This window comes from Vombatus ursinus, unplaced genomic scaffold, assembly GCF_900497805.2.
Source record: "Vombatus ursinus unplaced genomic scaffold, bare-nosed wombat genome assembly UNPS02014782.1, whole genome shotgun sequence".
Taxonomy (NCBI): Eukaryota; Metazoa; Chordata; class Mammalia; order Diprotodontia; family Vombatidae; genus Vombatus; species Vombatus ursinus.
In genome coordinates, this window is record NW_020954560.1 from 6422945 (window position 1) to 6442052 (window position 19108).

General features: G+C 36.3%; 1 protein-coding gene across 1 annotated transcript in view; it reads right to left on the bottom strand.

Moving 5' to 3' along the window:
* SYCP1 (synaptonemal complex protein 1) overlaps positions 1–19108 on the bottom strand; it is a 101691-nt gene that overhangs the window by 49774 nt on the left and 32809 nt on the right. Inside the window, exons 11-13 of the mRNA XM_027866735.1 lie at positions 15570–15664; positions 13285–13469; positions 3625–3692 (exon numbers count right to left, since the gene is read on the bottom strand). Of these exons, the coding sequence (XP_027722536.1) occupies positions 3625–3692; positions 13285–13469; positions 15570–15664 (348 nt within the window). The remainder of the gene's footprint in view (positions 1–3624; positions 3693–13284; positions 13470–15569; positions 15665–19108) is intronic.

Genomic DNA, 19108 nt, shown 5'->3' on the forward strand with positions numbered 1-19108 from the left:
GATTGAGAATGATATGTGAAATGGTTGAAGAAGTAGGAAATAAAAGAGTAACAGAAAGAGGAAATCAATCAACATATATTTATTCAGCACATCACATGTGTCAGCCACCGTGCTAGGCATTGGAGATACCATAATTTAAGGGGAATGGCCTCTGCCCTCAAAGAGTTGATATACTATTAGGGAAAAACATAAATAAATATAAAATAAACCCAAGGAATTTTTTTTTTTAGAGAAGGCACTAGAGGCTAGGGTGGGTAGGAAAGACTTCATGTAGAAGGTAGCACTTCAACTGGGCTTTAAAGGAAACTATGTATTCTAAGAGATGGAGACGAAGAAGAGTGAATTCCAGGGATCTGATCAAAGGCACAGGGATGAGAGATATAATGTTGTGTGTGAGGAATGACAAAAAGATTAATTTGGCAAGAAATAAAAAAATATTTTTAAAAGGGAAGCACTAGGCAGAGATAGATTAAGGACACTATGAAAAACTAAAAACCAGGTAATATAATATAGACAAATACATAATCTTATAGGAAACTAATAAATTTAAAATAGATCTATTATAAGATCATCCATCATATACTGTTTCATATACATTTGCCTTAATTTCAGTTTATCACTATTTCTGTATCTTATTATACCTATATCTATTCTAATCCTTCCCTATAATCTCAAAGGAAGCTGGATGGTATTCTTCTCTGAAACTAATCTTACACTTATTATCATGACCCCATTCCTTCCTGTGTCTTTAAGAACCTTACTCCAACAAGGATACCTTCCTTTTAAATATACTCTACTCTCTTCCTCTCCATAACTTTCTTATACCACTATCAATTCAATCAACAAATTCCATTGTTAGCATTAATTATCAAGCATTACAAATCTCCTTTATCTTACAAATATTTAACCCTAATATTCCTTCTATCTATTATACAATTTCTTTCCTTCCTTTTATTACTACACTCCTTAAGCATGTGGTATTTTATAATCCAGTGCCTTTACTTCCTCTCCATTCACTTAGGAAATGTCTGCAAGCAGCTAGAAAGAAATAATTCAAATACTGTGAAGTCACAGTCAAGATCACACACAACTTAGCAGCCACAACCTTAAAGGAGTGGAGAGTTTAGAATATGTTACAAAAGGCAAAGAAGCTAGCATTACAACCAAAAATAACTCATCCAACAAAACTAAATATAATCTTACAGGAGAAAAAATAGATCTTTAATAAAATAAAGGACTTTCAAGCATTCCTGTTGCTTTCTACTCAAAAATCTGACATTCAAAAACAAAACATTATAGAGAAGCATAAAAAAGATAAACACAAGTAAGAAATCATAAGGGACTATGTAGAGTTAAATGGTTCACATTCTTATATAGGGAGATGATACAGAAAACCCCTCAGAACTTTATTATCACCAGGGCTCTTAGAGGGAATCTAATTAGACAGAAGACCTGAATGTGATTCTTTTATGTTTGAATGATCTCAAAAGAAGAATGGATGGGTGGGGAAGAGGAATATACTAGGAAAAAGGGGAAGGAGAAAGATTAATGGGGAAAATTATCTCTCATAAATGGGGTGCTCAAGGAAGTTTATACAGTGGAGAAATTAGTGAGGTAGAACAGATGACACTTGAACTAAACTTTCATCTGAAATAGTTAAGGAGGGAAGAATATACATACATACAATGTTGGGTACAGAAATTCATCTTTTCTAACAGAGCTAAGATTTAAAGGGATTAAGAGAAAGAGCAGGGTGTAATAAGAGGGAGGGTAGAATGAGGGAGGCAATGGTCAGAAACAAAATAGACTCTTAAAGAGGGGACAGGGGAAAAAACAGAAGGAAAAGTATAAGATACTTTTTAGAGGGAAATACATGTTTAGCAATCATAATTATGAATGTGAATGGGATGAACTCACTCATGAAATAGAAGAGAATAATAGAATGTATTAGAAACCAGAATCCAACAATACGTTTATGAGAGACACACTTGAAACAGAAAGATACACACAGAGTTAAAATAAGGAACTGGCACAGGATCTATTATGCTTCAGTTTAAGTTACAAAGGAAGGGATAGCAATCATGATCTTAGACAAAGCAAAGGGAAAAAATAGACCTAATTAAAAGAGATAAACAAGTAAACTACATTTTGCTTAATAAGTACCATAGACAATAAATTCATATCAATATTAAACATATATGCACCCCTGTCAGATCTAGACAAATATAACCATAAAATAAATAAGAAAGAAGTTAAGAAATTAAATAGAATTTTAGAAAAGTTAAATATGACAGCCCTCCAGAGAATATTGAATGGGAATAGAAAGGAAGAGGAAGGGAAATAATCATTTATATGTTGTCTACTATGTGCCTGACACTGTGCTAAGCTTTACAGTGTTATATGCTACAAAAAATTCAAGAATGATGAGGAGTGAAAAGGCATTTGATTTAACACTGTTATTGGTTAGTTTATAGAGAGCAGCTTCAGTAGAATGATGTGGACAGAAGCCAGATTACAGGTGGTGAGGAAGTAAAGACAGTGAATATAGACTACTCAGTAGAAGTTTAGCAGTGAAAGTGAATAGAAAGATAGGGAATTAGCTAGAGAATGCAGCAGAATGCAGGGGAAAAATATCCAAGTTTTTTGTTTGTTTTTTGTTTAAATGATGAAAGAGAATTGAGCACATTTCTACCCAGAAGGAAAGAAGCCACAGGAGGACTTGAGTTCAAATCTGGCCTCAGACCAAACACTTGACACTTGCTAGCTGTGTGACCCTGGGCAAGTCACTTAACCCCAACTGCCTAAAAATAAAAAAATTAAAATTTTTTTTAAAAAGCCAGTAGAAAAAGATTTGAAACGCAGAATAGGAAGGTAGTGCATGATAGATCAAAGTCCTGGAGGATGAGATAGGATAGAGCACAAATTTAGGGGTTAATTTGGGCAAGAAGCAGAGTAACTTCATCCTTTGAAAACAGAGAAAAGGAAGAAAGTATGGGGAAGACATACAGAGGTTTTGAGATATCAAAAAGATAAAACATGGAGCATGTCATTTAGTCTCAATTTTCTCTATAAAGCAGGAGACATAGTAATCTGAAAAAGAACTAAGAATGAAACTAGGTTTGAGAAGAGGATAACCTTTGCAACAGCAGCTATGAAAAATATAAAAAGGAATTAATTTTTAAAAGCAGTGAGGGCCCAGTTAAAGTTTGATAGTACCATTGTTAATTACATGTAAAATTATATATGGCATATATTTTAAAGATAAACTTACATTTTTCCTATATATATTTAATTCTCCAGAATGGCTAAAATATTAAATATGCATGTGAGATACAAAATATAAATGCTATGTCTAACAATAAAAACTTTTAAGAATCCTGAAGTCAGTAATCTAGGTACCCTATGACCCCTTCAGGTTCCTTACAATTAAAAGAGTCCATGAACTGGAAAACTTGGTAAGCTTTTTTTAAGAGTTGATTTTAAGACTTTCCTATTTCCTTAAAGCTAGACAAAATGATCAAATAAAAAACTAGAAACCACATAGTAGCTAACCTATTTTATTTTGAAATAATTAATTTTTAGATTAATTATTAAAAAGCATACTTGTTACTCTTTAAACTTTACCCAGTTCACTTGATTTCTTCTGTAGCTCCAAGGTAAGAGTTTTCAGCTGTTCTTCATTTTGCTCCAATCTTTTAAAATATATTTTAAAAATGTAAAATGTCAACTACAAATATATTTAAGTAAACAATTCAGTTATCTAAGGTCAGATTATATAAAAGATAGTCAGAACTTAAGTAATATATTTATTTGCCTACTTCATTTGAATGCAAAGATCCCTTTGAAATCAATAGGGATTTTATATTAATTCATTATCAGTTCTTATAAATGTTTATTTTGAAAATGTGATATTTTATCATTAAAAATAAATGACTGAATCCTATCCTATATTGCCTTTATTTAAAAATGTAAATCATATCCTTATAATCTTGTATCTTAAATTTTTACTCCAAACTAAACATTTAGGAAGAAATACAGAGAATTAGCATTTAATTTACTCAGTGTCATCTATAAGATGCACTTTGATATACAGTGTAACCCAGAGGTGGGAACCCTATGGCCTTAAGGTCACATGTGGCCCTCTAGGTCCTCAAGTGCAGCCCTTTTTACTGAATCCAAACTTTACAGAACAAATTAGGTTCTCAAGTGTGGCCCTTTGAAAAAATCTAAACTTCACAGAACACTGTCAAAGGGCCAAACTTGAGGACCTAAAGGGCCATATGTGGCCACGAGGCCGCAGGTTCCCCACCCTTGATGTAACCTATTAAAAAGAAGATAGGTTTGAAAACTAGCTATATGACTTGGACAATTCATTTAAACTCATCAGAGCTCATTTCCTAAACTTTCAAAATGAAAGATTTGTACTTGATCACCAAGGTCCTTCCTAATTATAAAATTCTATTATTCTATAATCACAAAAAAAAATTTCTCTTTATTGCACATTAAGATATGACCATATTTTTTTTTACTAGATAATTCAGGATAGCAGATGGGCACAGTAGCCAGGGCAGGTGGGACAATGATAGAAAGGATAAGAAAGGTTAGTTCCTCTCCCTTCTCCACTGCCCCCAGACTAATGAGTTTAAGTCAGTTGTGCAGTGAGGGAAAAACATTGAGAATACTGCTGAAGCTAGGATTATAGTTTTTGTGAAGAACTTCATCTTTCTTCACCAGAGTCCCCAGATTGAGTCCTACAGCTGAACCTTGGGCTAGTCCCCCTTGATAGCAGCTAAAAATAGATTGGGGGGAGAAGAAAGGAAATAGTTTTAAGGGAATGAAAAGTCTCTTTTTTCTACAAGCTGGGGGTTACTGGCCTCCAAACTCTAAAAATACAACTAAAGCACGAAGAATTGCTTGAGAATTAGTATAAACATTATCTATCTTAGATATGTTCATAGTCAGTGGGTGGCTACAGGATCAAAATGATCAAAATCTAAATGATCTCAAGTGGAAAGCATACATGCCCAATAGCAAAGGATTTTTGAAGAAAATATTGATGCTACAGAGATGATGAGACTTCTCAGTCAAGTCAACAAGCATTTATTAAGTATTTTATGTGACTTGGCACTACGCTAAGTATTGGAAATAGACAAAAATATGGTCCTTGCCCTCAAGGAGCTCATCACACATATTTCTCAGCTATGCTAGGCACTGTGCTAAGTACTGGGGATTCAAAGAGATACAAAGTAATCCCTATCCTCAATGAGCTCACAATCTAATGGGGGTAATAGCATTCAAAGCACTTATGTAAAAAACAGATACATACAGGGTAAATGGAAGGTAATCTCAGAGGGAAGGCACCATTGAAGGAAAATGGAAAAGACTTTTTACAGAAGACCAAATTTTAGCTAAGACCTGAAGAAAGCCAGGGATGATAATTAAATGCATGGGAGTTGAGATCTCTAAGCTAAAATAGTATAGAGGGACAAAAGGACCCAGGACCAAGCTCTGGGAAACACTGACAGTTCACATTACATAAGTAATGTGCTCAGCAGACCTCTATGTAAAACAATTTTACATAATATGAATTTGCCCTTACCCATCTACTTCACTTAGCCTATACAACAAAGGCATACACAAAATAAAACCTTATACAAGTCACACATGTACTAAAATGCAGACATATTAAGTACTGTATCATGATAATAAACAGAATTATGACATTAAAGGTAAAGTAAATGATAAAGCATGCACAATACTATACAGTAAAATTAGCACAGGTGTGCAGTATGTTGCCCCTTCCCACTGCACCTAAGCCTTTATCACTGGTGGGTGACTGGGCAACTTTTTTTATGAAGCTTTCCAGAGATGTCTGAAGAGTGGCTCTCTTTTTTTTCCTTGCATATCATAACAAGCAATATTATCAACTAGACTTTGAACTTTTAAAAATCTTGAAGTATTTGGATCCATCTTTTCAATAAAAGAAAAAAAATTCACTCAAATGATGAAATGCTTCTGCTAACTGTTTCATTGTGAACCTTTTTGGTTTGACCTCAAGTTCTAAAGCTTTTCTTTCATTTTCTGAAATCTTTGCAGCTAAAAGTTCATTCAGATGCTCATCTGACAGTTCTTCTCCATGAGATGAAATCAACTCCTCCACATCATCTTGCTAATTTTACAATCTTGTTACTCACTTCTTTAAATAGTTCATCTTTGTCAATCCATAAATCAGAATGAACTGTGCGCCCTTTTTTCCAAACTATCTTCATACTTGTTTCAGTTACATCTTCCCATACCTTAGTAATATATAGCAAATATAATATTTGCATGGCAAATATCATAAGACTTCCAGAAATCTCTCAACATCAAGTCCTTATCAGCATCCCAAAGCTGCAATTCCCTGGGTAAATATAGTGTACAATCACTCCCTGATCTATAGGTTGTAATAATGAGGTAGTTTTAGGGGGGAAAGTAGATCATTTTTACATTTTCATTAAAATCATCCAGATGGAGAATGTGACCTCAGGCATTATCAAAAGAAGTAGAATCTTTAAAGGAATGACATTATCATTACATAACTTTTTGGTTTAGGGAATAAAGCATTGCATAAACCAGGGGTGGGGAACCTGTGGCCTTCTAGGTCCTCAAGTGTGGCCCTTTGACTGAATCCAAACAAATGTTCTGTGAAATTTAGATTCAGTCAAAGCTCCGTACTTGAGGACCTAGAAGGTGGCCTCAAGGACACAGGTTCCCCATCTCTGGATAAACCATTGTTCAAAGATAATAATGCTTTTTTGTTGTTGTTCAGTCATTTTTCAGGCACGTCTGACTCTTCACGACCCCATCTGGGGTTTTCTTGACAAAGATACTGGAGTGTTTTGCCATTTCCTTCTCCTACTCATTTTACAGATGAGGAAACTGAGGTAAACAGGGTCAAGTGACTTGCCCAGGGTCACACAGCTAGTGAGTATCTGAGGACAGAGGTTTGTTGTTGTTTTTGCTGTTGCTGTTGTTGTTTTGGGGAGGATAAGCAAGGCAATTGGGGTCAAGTGACTTGCCCAGAATCACACAGCTATTAAGTGTTATGTGTCTGAAGTTGGATTTGAACTCAGGTCCTCCTGACTCTAGGGCCAGTACACTATCCACGACACCACCTAGTTGCCCTGAGGCCAGAGTTTTTAACTCAGATAGTTGAGTCTTCATGATTCCAGATTTGGTTCACTATCCACTACACCACCTAGCTGCCCCATGCCTTAAGCTTGGTGAAATAATGCACAAGTAATATTGCCTTGGTGATTCCTTTCAATGCTCTGGGATTTTCTGAGTAGTGCATAAGACAACTTTTAATTTGTAAGTTCCAGACACATTCCCTCCAAGCAGAAGAGAAACCATTTTTTGAAGCTTTATGCCCCAGCATAGTTTTTTTTCCTCCACAAAGATGTAGTTTCAAGATTGCATTCTTTGATCAAATAGGATGGTTTCATCTATATTAAAGATTGGCTCTGGGAAGCAGGGACCTTCTTTTTGCATTTTTACCTTTAAATCTTCAAAGAGGCATTGAACCTTGGCTTGAATTGCCATAAAACTTAAAGGAATATTCTTCTAAGTCTGGTCTTCTGTCCATGTGGTTAATAGTTTTTCCATTTCTAGAACAGCATCTTCCCTTTGTTTTGACAGATAAGTCAACTTCATGCAAGTACTGCCTTTTGTGTGCTCCTTTTCCTGGGCAATATCCTTCACTATAGTGTTCAGAGTCGATACTACAAGACTAAGTTCATGTGCCACTGATGACAATTTTTGCCTTTCATATTTTCTAATTATTTTCATTTTCATTTCCAATTCTATTGGCTTATGCTTACGACAGTTCACTTTTCCTCTTGAGCACATTTGCTGCCAGTCATGGTGAAAATATAGGGATCACTATTGAATGCAGGGGAAGGAACAGTATCATTCACTGTCTGCAGACAACTGGGAACTTACTCAGAGAAGCTTCCAGCTTCCCACCCATTGACACTGCCCACATCATACAGTGTCTTATTGTATAGTATCTGCTTTGTATTAAGGAATTTTTATAATTTTTTTGGAATGTGGATTTCTTTGGAATTCTTTACATAAAGTTGAATTTGCATAACATGAAATTATGTAAAGCAAGAACTGTTTATACCACAGCAGTGGGCCTGATCTAAATAAAGATCCAGCAAAAGAGACTAAGAAGGATCAGTCAGAAAGTTAGGAGAACCACCAGGAGAAAGAAGTGTGGAAAAAATCTAGAGAGAATAGAATATCAAGGAGAAGGTGATTAACAGCACAAAAGGCTGCAGAGATGTCAAGAAGGATGAGGACTGAGAAAGGGCCATTAGAATTGTCAATTAAGAGATAAATGACAATTTTGAAGATTGTGAGCTCGTTGACACTGTTTTTTTACCTTTAGTTGTATCCCCAAGCACAGTGCTTGCCACTTTTCTTACTTGATTGCTCTAAGTTGGGACAGCTTTGACTTCTCCACCATGTGCCAAGCAAGCTCATTATTGTGAAAACCTCATCACCTTACAAGATGTCATCATCTTTAGGACTCCCCCTCATCACCAATCCCTGTCTCTCTGATTGCAAGGTGAAGCAATGAACTCCAAAACCTCCACTTAACGAGGGAGCTTGGATCAGAAAAAACTACTCATTTCTCACCCGGCTACACTATTTTTTGAGACTTCCTTGATTTTCCCACCATGCCCTTACATCTGGTAGTTTCCTTGGCTGCACTCCCTTCCTCACTTTTCACCTTCCTTTTATGAGTAATCTTCTACCATTAGATTGTAAACTCCTTGAGGACAGGGACTTTTTTTCATATTTATATCTCCAGCACTTAGCATAGTGCCTAACATATAATAGGCATTTAATAAATGTTTATTTACTGACATCTTAGGTACTTAATAAATGTTTGCTGACTGATTTTGGAAAGAGAAGTTCCAGTTGAATGATGAGTTTGGAAACCAGACTGCAGAAAGTTCAGGGAAAGAAGTGGAGGCCCTGATTGCAGAGGGCTTTCTCAAGGAATTTAGCTATGAAATTAAGGAGATACATAAGACAATAGTTAGTGGGGATTAATGGATTTTAAAAAGGGGTTTTTAAGGACTGGGGAGACAGGGACATGTTTGGAGGCAGTGGAGAAGCAGCCAATAAACAGGGAAAGATTGAAAGTTAGTGAAATAGTGAGAATTATAGAGGGAACAATATACTGAAGAAGATGAGATAGAATGGGATAATGTGTACATGTAGAAGAGTTTGCCTTGGCAAAGAGAAAGGCCACCTTTTCATGCAAGATAAGGGCTAAGAATATAGTGAAGAAAGGCATCTGAATGATGAGATGAGGAGGAAGGTGAAGGGGGAGGTCTCAATGGATAACCTCAATTTTTTTAGTGATTTATGAGGCAAGATTATAAGATTCTAAGCTGAGAGGGTGGAAAAAAGGGGAGCAATGGGGTGTTTGAGAAAGGAGAAAAAGGTTTGGAAAAGCTACTATAATGACTGGGATAATCAAATAATAATATGTAAAAGAACTGCCTTGCTTCAGTGAGGGCCTCTTTAATTTCTTGATTCCAAATCATGTTTTTCAATTTTTACTCTCCTCCTCTGTAACCACCTTTAATAAAGTCACTCAGCACTGACAAAGATGATAGACAGAAATAGTCAATGTTGGTGGGGCTGATGGAGGCCAGGCTCACTAACACATTGTTAGTGGAGCCGTGAATTCATTCCTGTAAAACAATTTGGAATTATGTGAGAAAATGAATAAATGGATAAAAAATATTTCTTCAGTGCTTACTATGTACCAAGCACTGCACTAACTGTTGGAATGAAAACACAAAAGCAAAATAGTCCCAGTCTTCACGAGACATACTAGTAGGAGGAGATAATACACTCATTCTCACAACTCAAACTGTCTAGTTGGTTAGGCTCTGAAAGGGCAATGACTATGATTTCTTCTCTCAGGGATCCAGGAGCAACCCTGAGGGTCTCTAGGGTTTTTGGTTTTCTGGTACTAGTCCCCTCTGGTGTGCTCCCCACTGATTAGCAACCAGTTAATTAGCTTTTAGAAAAGCGCTAAGTTAATATAATAAGAACAGTTGGTATAAAACATTTACCTCCTCCCCCAAAACTTTGGGGCATACTCTTGCATGAGTACACACAGAGTCTAAGAGAGTCTAAGTAGAAGAGTACTCTTAAACTTAAGAGTATAATGATGGTGAGGATATATGCAGACAATGTATGTATGACCAAAAGATTAAATCACAACTACTGGTTACTCTAAGTCCTTTCTTGAGTCTGGATGGTATTCTTTTTTGGTTCAAGGTATTACATACCTTTAACCAGTTTCTTCCCTCAGGTTGCTTTCTTTCTATACCATTCTATGTCTGCATTTGCTCATGGTTCTCCTCAGTGTGTGTCTCTCTATTCCATATTGCATGAGTTGTCTCCCCTTGTCCTTCTCTTTCTAATGACATAGTCAGTGGAAGGAGGGGAAGAAAGAGAATGAGTTCTACCTTCTGCGTAAGAGTGGCTCTCTTTCAGGCTTGGCTTGAACTAGAATCCTTAACCCCAGAACTGAAATCCTCCATGGCCTGTACACTTTGGGACTGAGCTCACCAATGAACTGACTGCCATTTTATATATGTTTAATGACTGATCTTCTCAGTCAATCTGCCTCTCGTTGACTGGCCAACAATAAGACCCAGACCAAGCCCTACTAGATCATTGTTTGGGTCCTGAAGGCTCAGAACAAATGTAAATAGCAATTATTTCTGTTTTGGCCAGAAATCCTCTCAAGTTGATTTTTTTGACTAGGCAAAAGAGGCCACTCTTTGCTTCATTTCTTACCTAGCCTTAATCACTAAGTGGGCATTGCCTCAAACTGAGATCTGTTAAAGACCTTAGCTTGAAAAGGCCAAGGTCTCCCACTGCATCCAGGGCCATCACCAGTCATCCTGAGCTATATCTTGCCACTGGACCCAGATGGCTTTGGAGAAGTAAGGTTGGTGATTTTTCACAGCCATCCCTCACTCAAATCCAATTCACGTGCATGTCATGGCATCACCTCCCTGATGTTATGGTCCTCTTCAGAAGGAAAGACAAACAACAACAACCTTCTCAGTCAATCACATCATTTTCTTCCTTGACCCAATCAAAATATTCATACCTCATAAAGTAGTATGATCACAGGGTATGAAGCATTTTGTTTTTATACTAAATTTTCATCAGGTTCTTTGATTTATTTGTTAAATGTGGTAAGAGAGGAATCCTACCCTGAAACATAAAGTATAATAGAGTAGTGGCTAGACATTATAAAAATAAGTTATTGTTATTATTAGCTAATATTTATATAATGCTTTAAGGATGTTTTAGTTTGGAAAGTCACAAGGTTGCTGAGTGGACTCATAGGGGAGTCAACTGAAACACTCTTTCCATAATTGATGGTAGTACTGATTTGATTACTCTATCCAAAGTAAGAGGTGAAAGGGGAAGAAAAGAGGGAAGGAAAATATGCCTACAGCAGCAGTGAAGATGTGAACATTATAGGCAAGGTAGATGATTGGATGGAATGGGAAGCATGGCCTTGGATCTAGGACCCACTATATATAGTAGGCTAGGTTTGGCTGTACTGGCTAATTCACAATTAAGACCCAGGAAAGTCATTACAAAGGTGACTGCATTGTCTCTACTGACTCCTATATAAAGTCCTTTTTGGGATTTGAAGTTGCTCACAATCTGGTTCCAACCTATATCTCCACACTCATATATCACTCCCTTCCCAGGACGCTACAGTCCAGTCAAACTGGCCTTGACTCTGTTCCTCACATGTTCCATCTCCCATTTCCATGTCTGTGTACTAACTTTCCCCAAAAGGGACAGTTCTCTATTTCATAACCTTAACCTGCATTACCTAAGCACCACCTTTTTATGAAGGCTTTCCTGATTTCCCCAACTACTAGTAATCATCCCTCCTAACTACTTTGCATTTAACTTTCTTGAATTTATTTTGTACCTATTCTGTATATATATACATGTATAAATGTGTGTACATGTATTATATGTATATGTTATCTCCCTCCATAGAGTATAAGAGCTCCTTGGGAGCAGAGATTATTTTACCTTTTGTTTTTTTTATCTCCTAACAGCAGCAGCATTAATATAAGACTTTAAGGTCTTATATCAATGAAATGATACAGAGCAAAGAAAGCAAAATCAGGAGAACAATATACATAATGACTACATTATTATAGATACTGTGTAAATTGTTCACCCGCTTTTGCATATTTCATGCTGTATCAGTTCATTCAATTCTTCCTATATTTTTCTGAATTCTTCATATTCATTGTTTCTTAAGATTCAATAATATTCCATTACATTCATATACCATAATTTGTTCAACCATTCCCCAACTGATGGGCACTCATTTTCCTTTTAGTTCTTTGTTACTATAAAACAATGCTGCTATAAATAGTTTCATTTATATACAAAGACCTTTCCTATATATTTGCTATCATTGAAGTATATGCCTAATATACTAGTATCATTGGGCCAAAGAATATGTATAGTTTGATAACTTTTCTAGTATAGTTTCAGATATTTCCAGAATGATTGGACCAAGTAGACTATGGTGCTTATCTTCTAACAGCCCCTCTAATATTTGCCATTTTTGTTCTTTGTCATCTCTGACAATAAATATCATTAGTGTGAGGTAACATCTTATAATTGTTTTAATTCATATTTCTGCTATTACTGAAGATTTGGAGCATTCTTTCATTTGACTGTTAACAGATGGCATTTCTTCATTTGAAATCTGCCTATCCATACTCTTTAACCATTTGGATAGTAGGGATTAGCTCTTGTTCTTATATGTTTATGTCAATTCCTTATATATCTCGATATTATAGTAATTTTTCACAAATTATCCTCAATTTAGTTTATTAGTGGACAGTCATTCACAAAGCAATCTACAAATACTATCAAGTTTGTGTAATGGCTATATTCAAGGCCCTTTGAGCCTCAAACAGAGCCTACTTAGAACTTTCCCTAACATACCTCCCTATCTAGGATAAGTCTTTAAAAATTAAGACTATTCCAATAAAACACTGATGTTCTGTTCACCTGAATCATACACAACGGGAATAAATTATAATTGCTATAAGAAGTTAATTTGATAATTAGTAGAAAATACTCAATGTATAACAAAAGCAGGTGAATTTTCATCATGCTAAATCTAAAGTTGTATTTTGTTATTGTTTTCACCTGTGCTGTTCTCTTCTCAACAGTTCCTTCAAGTTGGAAATAGTAGTTGTAAATTCAGCAACGACTGATGAATGTGTAACCTTAGCTTCACTCATTTCTTCCATTTGAGCTTCTTTTTCTCTCGTAAGCTGAATTATTGTTTTGCCAGCAGTCTGTAATTCTTCCTCTAATATCTTTTGAGAACTCTAAAATGAATTAAATACAAAACAAAAAGACATATTCAAAATGCATTTAAAAAGAAAAGTTTTGGGTTTTTGTTTGTTTTTGAGACTGGGTCTCTCTATCTCTCTCCCAAGCTAGAAGTACAGCAGCCACTCACAAGTCCAATCCTAATGTTGATACATGTGGAAGCTTTGACCTGCTCCATTTCCAATCTGGGAAGATTTGCTCCTTCTTACGTATCCTGGTGGCCTCCACTCCTGGGGTCTCACCATATTGGTGGGAGACTCAATAAGCTTTAGCCCTACTATATCTCAGAACTTCCGAACTCAAGGGATCTACCAGCCTCAGTCTATAGGCATGAACAACCTAGCAAAGGAAAAGTTTTCAGCTTAAATAGATAAATGTATGTTCCGGTCTCTGTAATTTGCCTCTGTATGATGTGACATCCCTCATATCTATTAACTGTAGTAAGGGTTTGAGAACTGAGTGGCATCTTTGGATTTGTAGTTCACAGGATTGAGCATTCCCCTTCTCAAGATAGAATTTCCCACCTTAATATCAACTTGGCATTACTGTGATCTTTGAGTCAGAAGGCAAAATTGAGCCACACTCTGAACTTACACAATCTAAGAAATTCCTACTGAGAAGAAAAAAAATGGTGGAGACTTCAGTAGATAAGCAGCAGCAGCAATAAGGTCAGCCTCCCCAGCTCTGAGACAGAAAGAATTAGCAACATAAGGACCACAGGAAAAAAGAACAACAAATTGAACTGAGTTGTGGCAAAGAAGGGAGAGATCAAGGAAGACTATTGGCCTTAGAGGTATCTTAGACTTGAGGGGCAGCCAGGTGGCACAGTGGATAGAGCACTAGCCCTGGATTCAGGAGGACCTGAGATCAAATCCGGCCTCAAAAACATAACACTTACAGTGTGACTTTGGGCAAGTCACTTAACCCCATTGCCTAGCCAAAAATAAATAAATAAATAAAATATAAAAGACTTGATATCACCAGTTTTGCCCATTTCTTCATGGACCAAGGGAAGTCCAAGATGTCTACTAACTTTCCCCAGGTTCCCCTTCTGGTGCCTATCCATTAACAGACAGTATAACATACTTCACTCACTTCTTTACCCAAATGTTTTCAGGAACCTGGATTTTGACTCAACTATAGGATGTGAGAGATAAAAATAAGTTTAAATTAAGGCAGAGAGCCAAGCTTCTATCTAAATGTTAGGAATTTTCCCAACTAGAGGTTCTAAGCAATGGTGATTGGGGTCATAACTTTTAAACTTAACTTTTAAAATCAATAAAACAGCACAGAAGATTCCATGGAGCTAAGGGATTATTATATTGATTGCCCTTAGGCTTAAAAAATGAACTAATTGGTGTACCAGAGTAAGGCTAACTAAATTTCCAAAGACTAAGGGAAGGTAGGGAGGAGAACTTTTGGTATTAATTCTCACCCTCCTCCACCATACTACATCCACTTGGTATTACATTGGGAGTACAATAAATGTTGAGCTCTACCATTGTACCTTTCCTTCAAAGCCCAGCTGAAGTCCTTTCTCTGATGGAACACCTTCTTAAGCTTCTCCAACCCACAATGATCTCTTGCTTCTCTGAATTCATATACCATTTTACTTAAACCAATATTTATTAAGGCCTGACTATATTCAGGGCCTTATTTGAAGCAATGTAGAGGACAAAAAGATTGAAGGAAACATGATCCTTGGACTCACTGAGTTTACAGTCTAACCAGGAGACATGATATAATACATATTCCAAAAATTATAGTACCAAATGATGCATAAATAATATAAAATAATCCACTTATTGCCTATATTACCTATTTGACACATAAAAAACTATCTTTTAGTGTTTCATTTTTATCTTTATATCCCTAACTTGTAATATAGTGCTTGAGACATAGGAGGTAATTAATAAATGTTTGGTAACTGTTTATTGATGATTACCTTTTTAGATCTTGTCTCACCTCTTTGAGGTCAAGGACTATGTCATATCTCCTTAGTTTTCTCTTTATCATGCACAAAGTAGTAATCAAAAAATGTCTGTTCATTGGGTTTTACTGCCTATAAAGAATATTTAAAATAACATAAAACATACCTCACTTTTTTGCAGAGACATTTTAATTTCTTCTAATTCTGACATCAAATGATCCTGTTGGTCTTTGGATTCTTTTAAGTTTTCATTTTGCCATTCTAAAAAAATAATTTTTACATAAATATCAAATTTTAGTAGAAAAAATATACTAAAAGAATATATTTACCCTATTTACTTAATACTTTAAGGATCTTTAGGGTTGGCATTCTCTCTACCAAAATGAATCATAACCTCTCTGAGACAGTTTCCAAGAGTGACTGTGACTGATCTAGTTACGAGTTTCATAAGCTTTTATCTGTGAGAAGTGTCACTTAGGAAAAAAGATGAGTAATTTAAGGGACCTAGAAATCAGTTTGTCTAGAGTAGTCAATTCACTTGGTTAGAGCATATGCCACTAATAGTGCTGCAGACTTGATACCTGTAAAGTCAGTTGGTTTCATACAAAGAAAAAAAATCTTCTGTAGACTACTTTGTTGCCTTGACCTATCCTCTCACAAATGCATGTCACTGGTCACATGCAATAATGTGTGGCTGACTCAGTACTAACCCATTATCACTACTAAAAACAAGGGCAAAAGAGTATATTTTTACATGGAAAACAGTACCTATCATGATCAATCAATCAAGTATTTATTAAACACTTACTAGAACAGTACCATAACTGGTCTAGACCCTAAGGACATAAATACAAAGAATTAACAACGAAACAATCCCTCTTCTCAAGGAGTTTACATTCTAATAGGGGAGGAAAAAACTTACATAAGTAAATACAGAATAAATATGAAGGGAATAAATACAAAGTAGTTAAATTAAAGGTAGTTTAAGAGGGGAAGCACTAGCAGTTGGTAATGGTGAATCAGGAGAGACTTCACATAGCAAACAGTGTTTGAGCTAAGTCTTTAAGGAAGAGAGAGAATCTATGAGGTGGAGTTGAAGAGATACATTGTTAAGGTCTTTAAAAGTTAGAAAAGTTTATATTTAATCCTATGGGCAATATGAAGTCATTGGAGTTTTCTGAATAGGGGAATGACATGATCCAATCAGTGCCTAAGGAAAATCACTTTGGCATCAAGTATAGAATGAACTGGAGTGGGAGAGACTTGAGACAGTAAAACTAATTAGTAGTTGGTCAATAATAATCTAATTGAGAGGTGATAAGACACTAAAGTAATGGCAGTATGATAGAGAGAAGGAGACAGATGTAAGACATATTTCGGAGGTAGAAATGGCAGGATTTGGTAACTAAAAATGTGGGGGAAAAGAGAGTAATGACTCAAGGATAATAACAAGATTATGAAACTTGAAGACTGGAAAAATGCTTTGTGTTCAACAGAAATAGGTATTTGGAAGAAATATGAGTTCGGGGGAAGACATTAAATCCTTTTTTGGATATGTTGAGTTTGAGATGTCTCCAGAATATTCAGTTTGAAATATCTAATATGCAATTAGTGATATGGTAATTGTGAAACTCAGAGTAGAGATGGGGGGGAGGCTGGATATATAAAACTGTAAATCATCTGCATAGAGGTGATAATTAAATACATTAGAGTTGATCAGATCACCAAGAGAATGAGTCTAGAGAAAAGAAAAGAGGGTCCCAGGACAGGCACTGGGGAAGCACCCACAGTTAAGTGGATGTGGATGATGATAGCACAAAAGTCTGAGAACAAATGGTTAGAAAGGTAGGAAAAGAACCAGGAGAGTAGTGTCATAAAAATGCCAAAGGAGAGAGCATCCAGGAAGAAATGATATCATCAACAATATTAAATGAAACAAATAGGTAAAGGAGAATGAGAACTGAGAAAAGATCACCCAATTTAGCAATTAAAAGACAATGGGATGATAAAGGAGTGAGGATAAAGCCAAGATGGAGGGGTAAAGGCAAGGACTCACATAAACTCTACCAAATTCCCATCAAAACAACTTTAAAATAACACCTCAAATCGAATTCTGGAGCAGTAAAACAAACAAAATGTCAGGAAGAAATAATTTTCTAGCCTAGAACAACTTAGGAGGTTGGCAGGAAAGATCTGTTTCATCAGGGTGACAGTTGAACCTAAAGCCCAGTGCAGACCATGCAGGCAGGTGCCAAGGTGCCAACAGCATTCCTTGGAGGCAGCTGTATCAGTGAAAGCAGCAGTAGCTTTAAGACCTCTCAACCCACAGGTAGTAAGGGGGTTGGCCAACTGGTCAGAAGGAGATTATGGGAACTCTTTGTTGGCACTGGGTGCATGACTCTGTTGCATTGCCCATACTCAGTTCCAGATCCCAGTCACAGGGACAAAGAAGAGCATTAGCTAATTGGCATTTGTGACTACAGGAGTGCAGGGCCCTGGTCACTGATCCATAATGGAGAAGAGTACTTCTGGTGGATCACAGACCACAGCACAGGCCAGTAAAGCAGTACCCCATCTCTCCTTAGATCATACCACCTTTGAAGAACCAAACACTTATAGTCCCCCAGAGCTAGCTCTGAAAATAGCAGCAAGAAAAAATTCAAACTGGAGATAGTGCCCCTCTACTCCAAGAGCAGAGCCCAACTTTAACATAAAGCTAAAAGTCAAGAAATAGGCTGGAAAATGAGCAAAAAACAAAATCTGTCTGGAGGAACAAAAGGTCAAGAATATCAAAGGAATCAATGAAAAAAAAAGTGAAGGAAGGTGCCCAGTAGTACTAGATCTCAAACTTTATTACAAAGCAGTAACCATCAAAACAATCTGGTACTGGAGAAGAAATAAAGTAGTGGACCAGTGAGATAGATTAGGTACACAATACAGACACATATCAGAGATATTGAGGGTTCAGTTCCAGACCACCACAATACAGCGATTATCACTAAAAAAGCAAGTCACGTGATTTTTTTTTTGTTTCCCAGTGCATATGTACAAGTTATATTTACATCATTTCTGTTGTTCAGTCATTCAGTCGTATCTGATTCCAGATGATGCCATGGGTATTGACCAAGGAGTCTTCTTGGCAAAGATACTAGAATAGTTTGCCATTTCCTTTTGCAGTGTGTCTCCATTTTAAAGGGAACTGAGGAGCAAATAAGGGTATTTTCCCAAAGTCACACAGCTAGTAAGTGTCTGAGGCCAGATTTGAATTCAGATATTCTTGACTCCAGGTCTAGTATGCTATCTATTGTATATTTTTGTCTATTAAGTTTACAATAGTATTGTGCCTAAAAAAAAACCAATGTACATACCTTAATCAAAAAATACTTTATTCCTAAAAAATGCTTAACCATCATCTGAGCCTTCAGCAAGTCATAATCTTTTTACTGTTGGAGAATCTTGCCTCAATGTTGATGGCTGCTGACTGATCAGAGTGGTGGCTGCTGAGGGGTGGGGTGGGTATGGCAATTTCTTAAAGTAAGACAACCAGGAAGTTTGCCACATTGACTGACTTCCTTTCTCTTAAACATTTAGAGATCATTGTAGGATTATTAATTGGCCTAATTTCAATATTGTTGTGTCTCAGTGAATAGGGAAGCCCAAGGAGAGAGAGAGAGAGAGAGAGAGAGAGAGAGAGAGAGAGAGAGA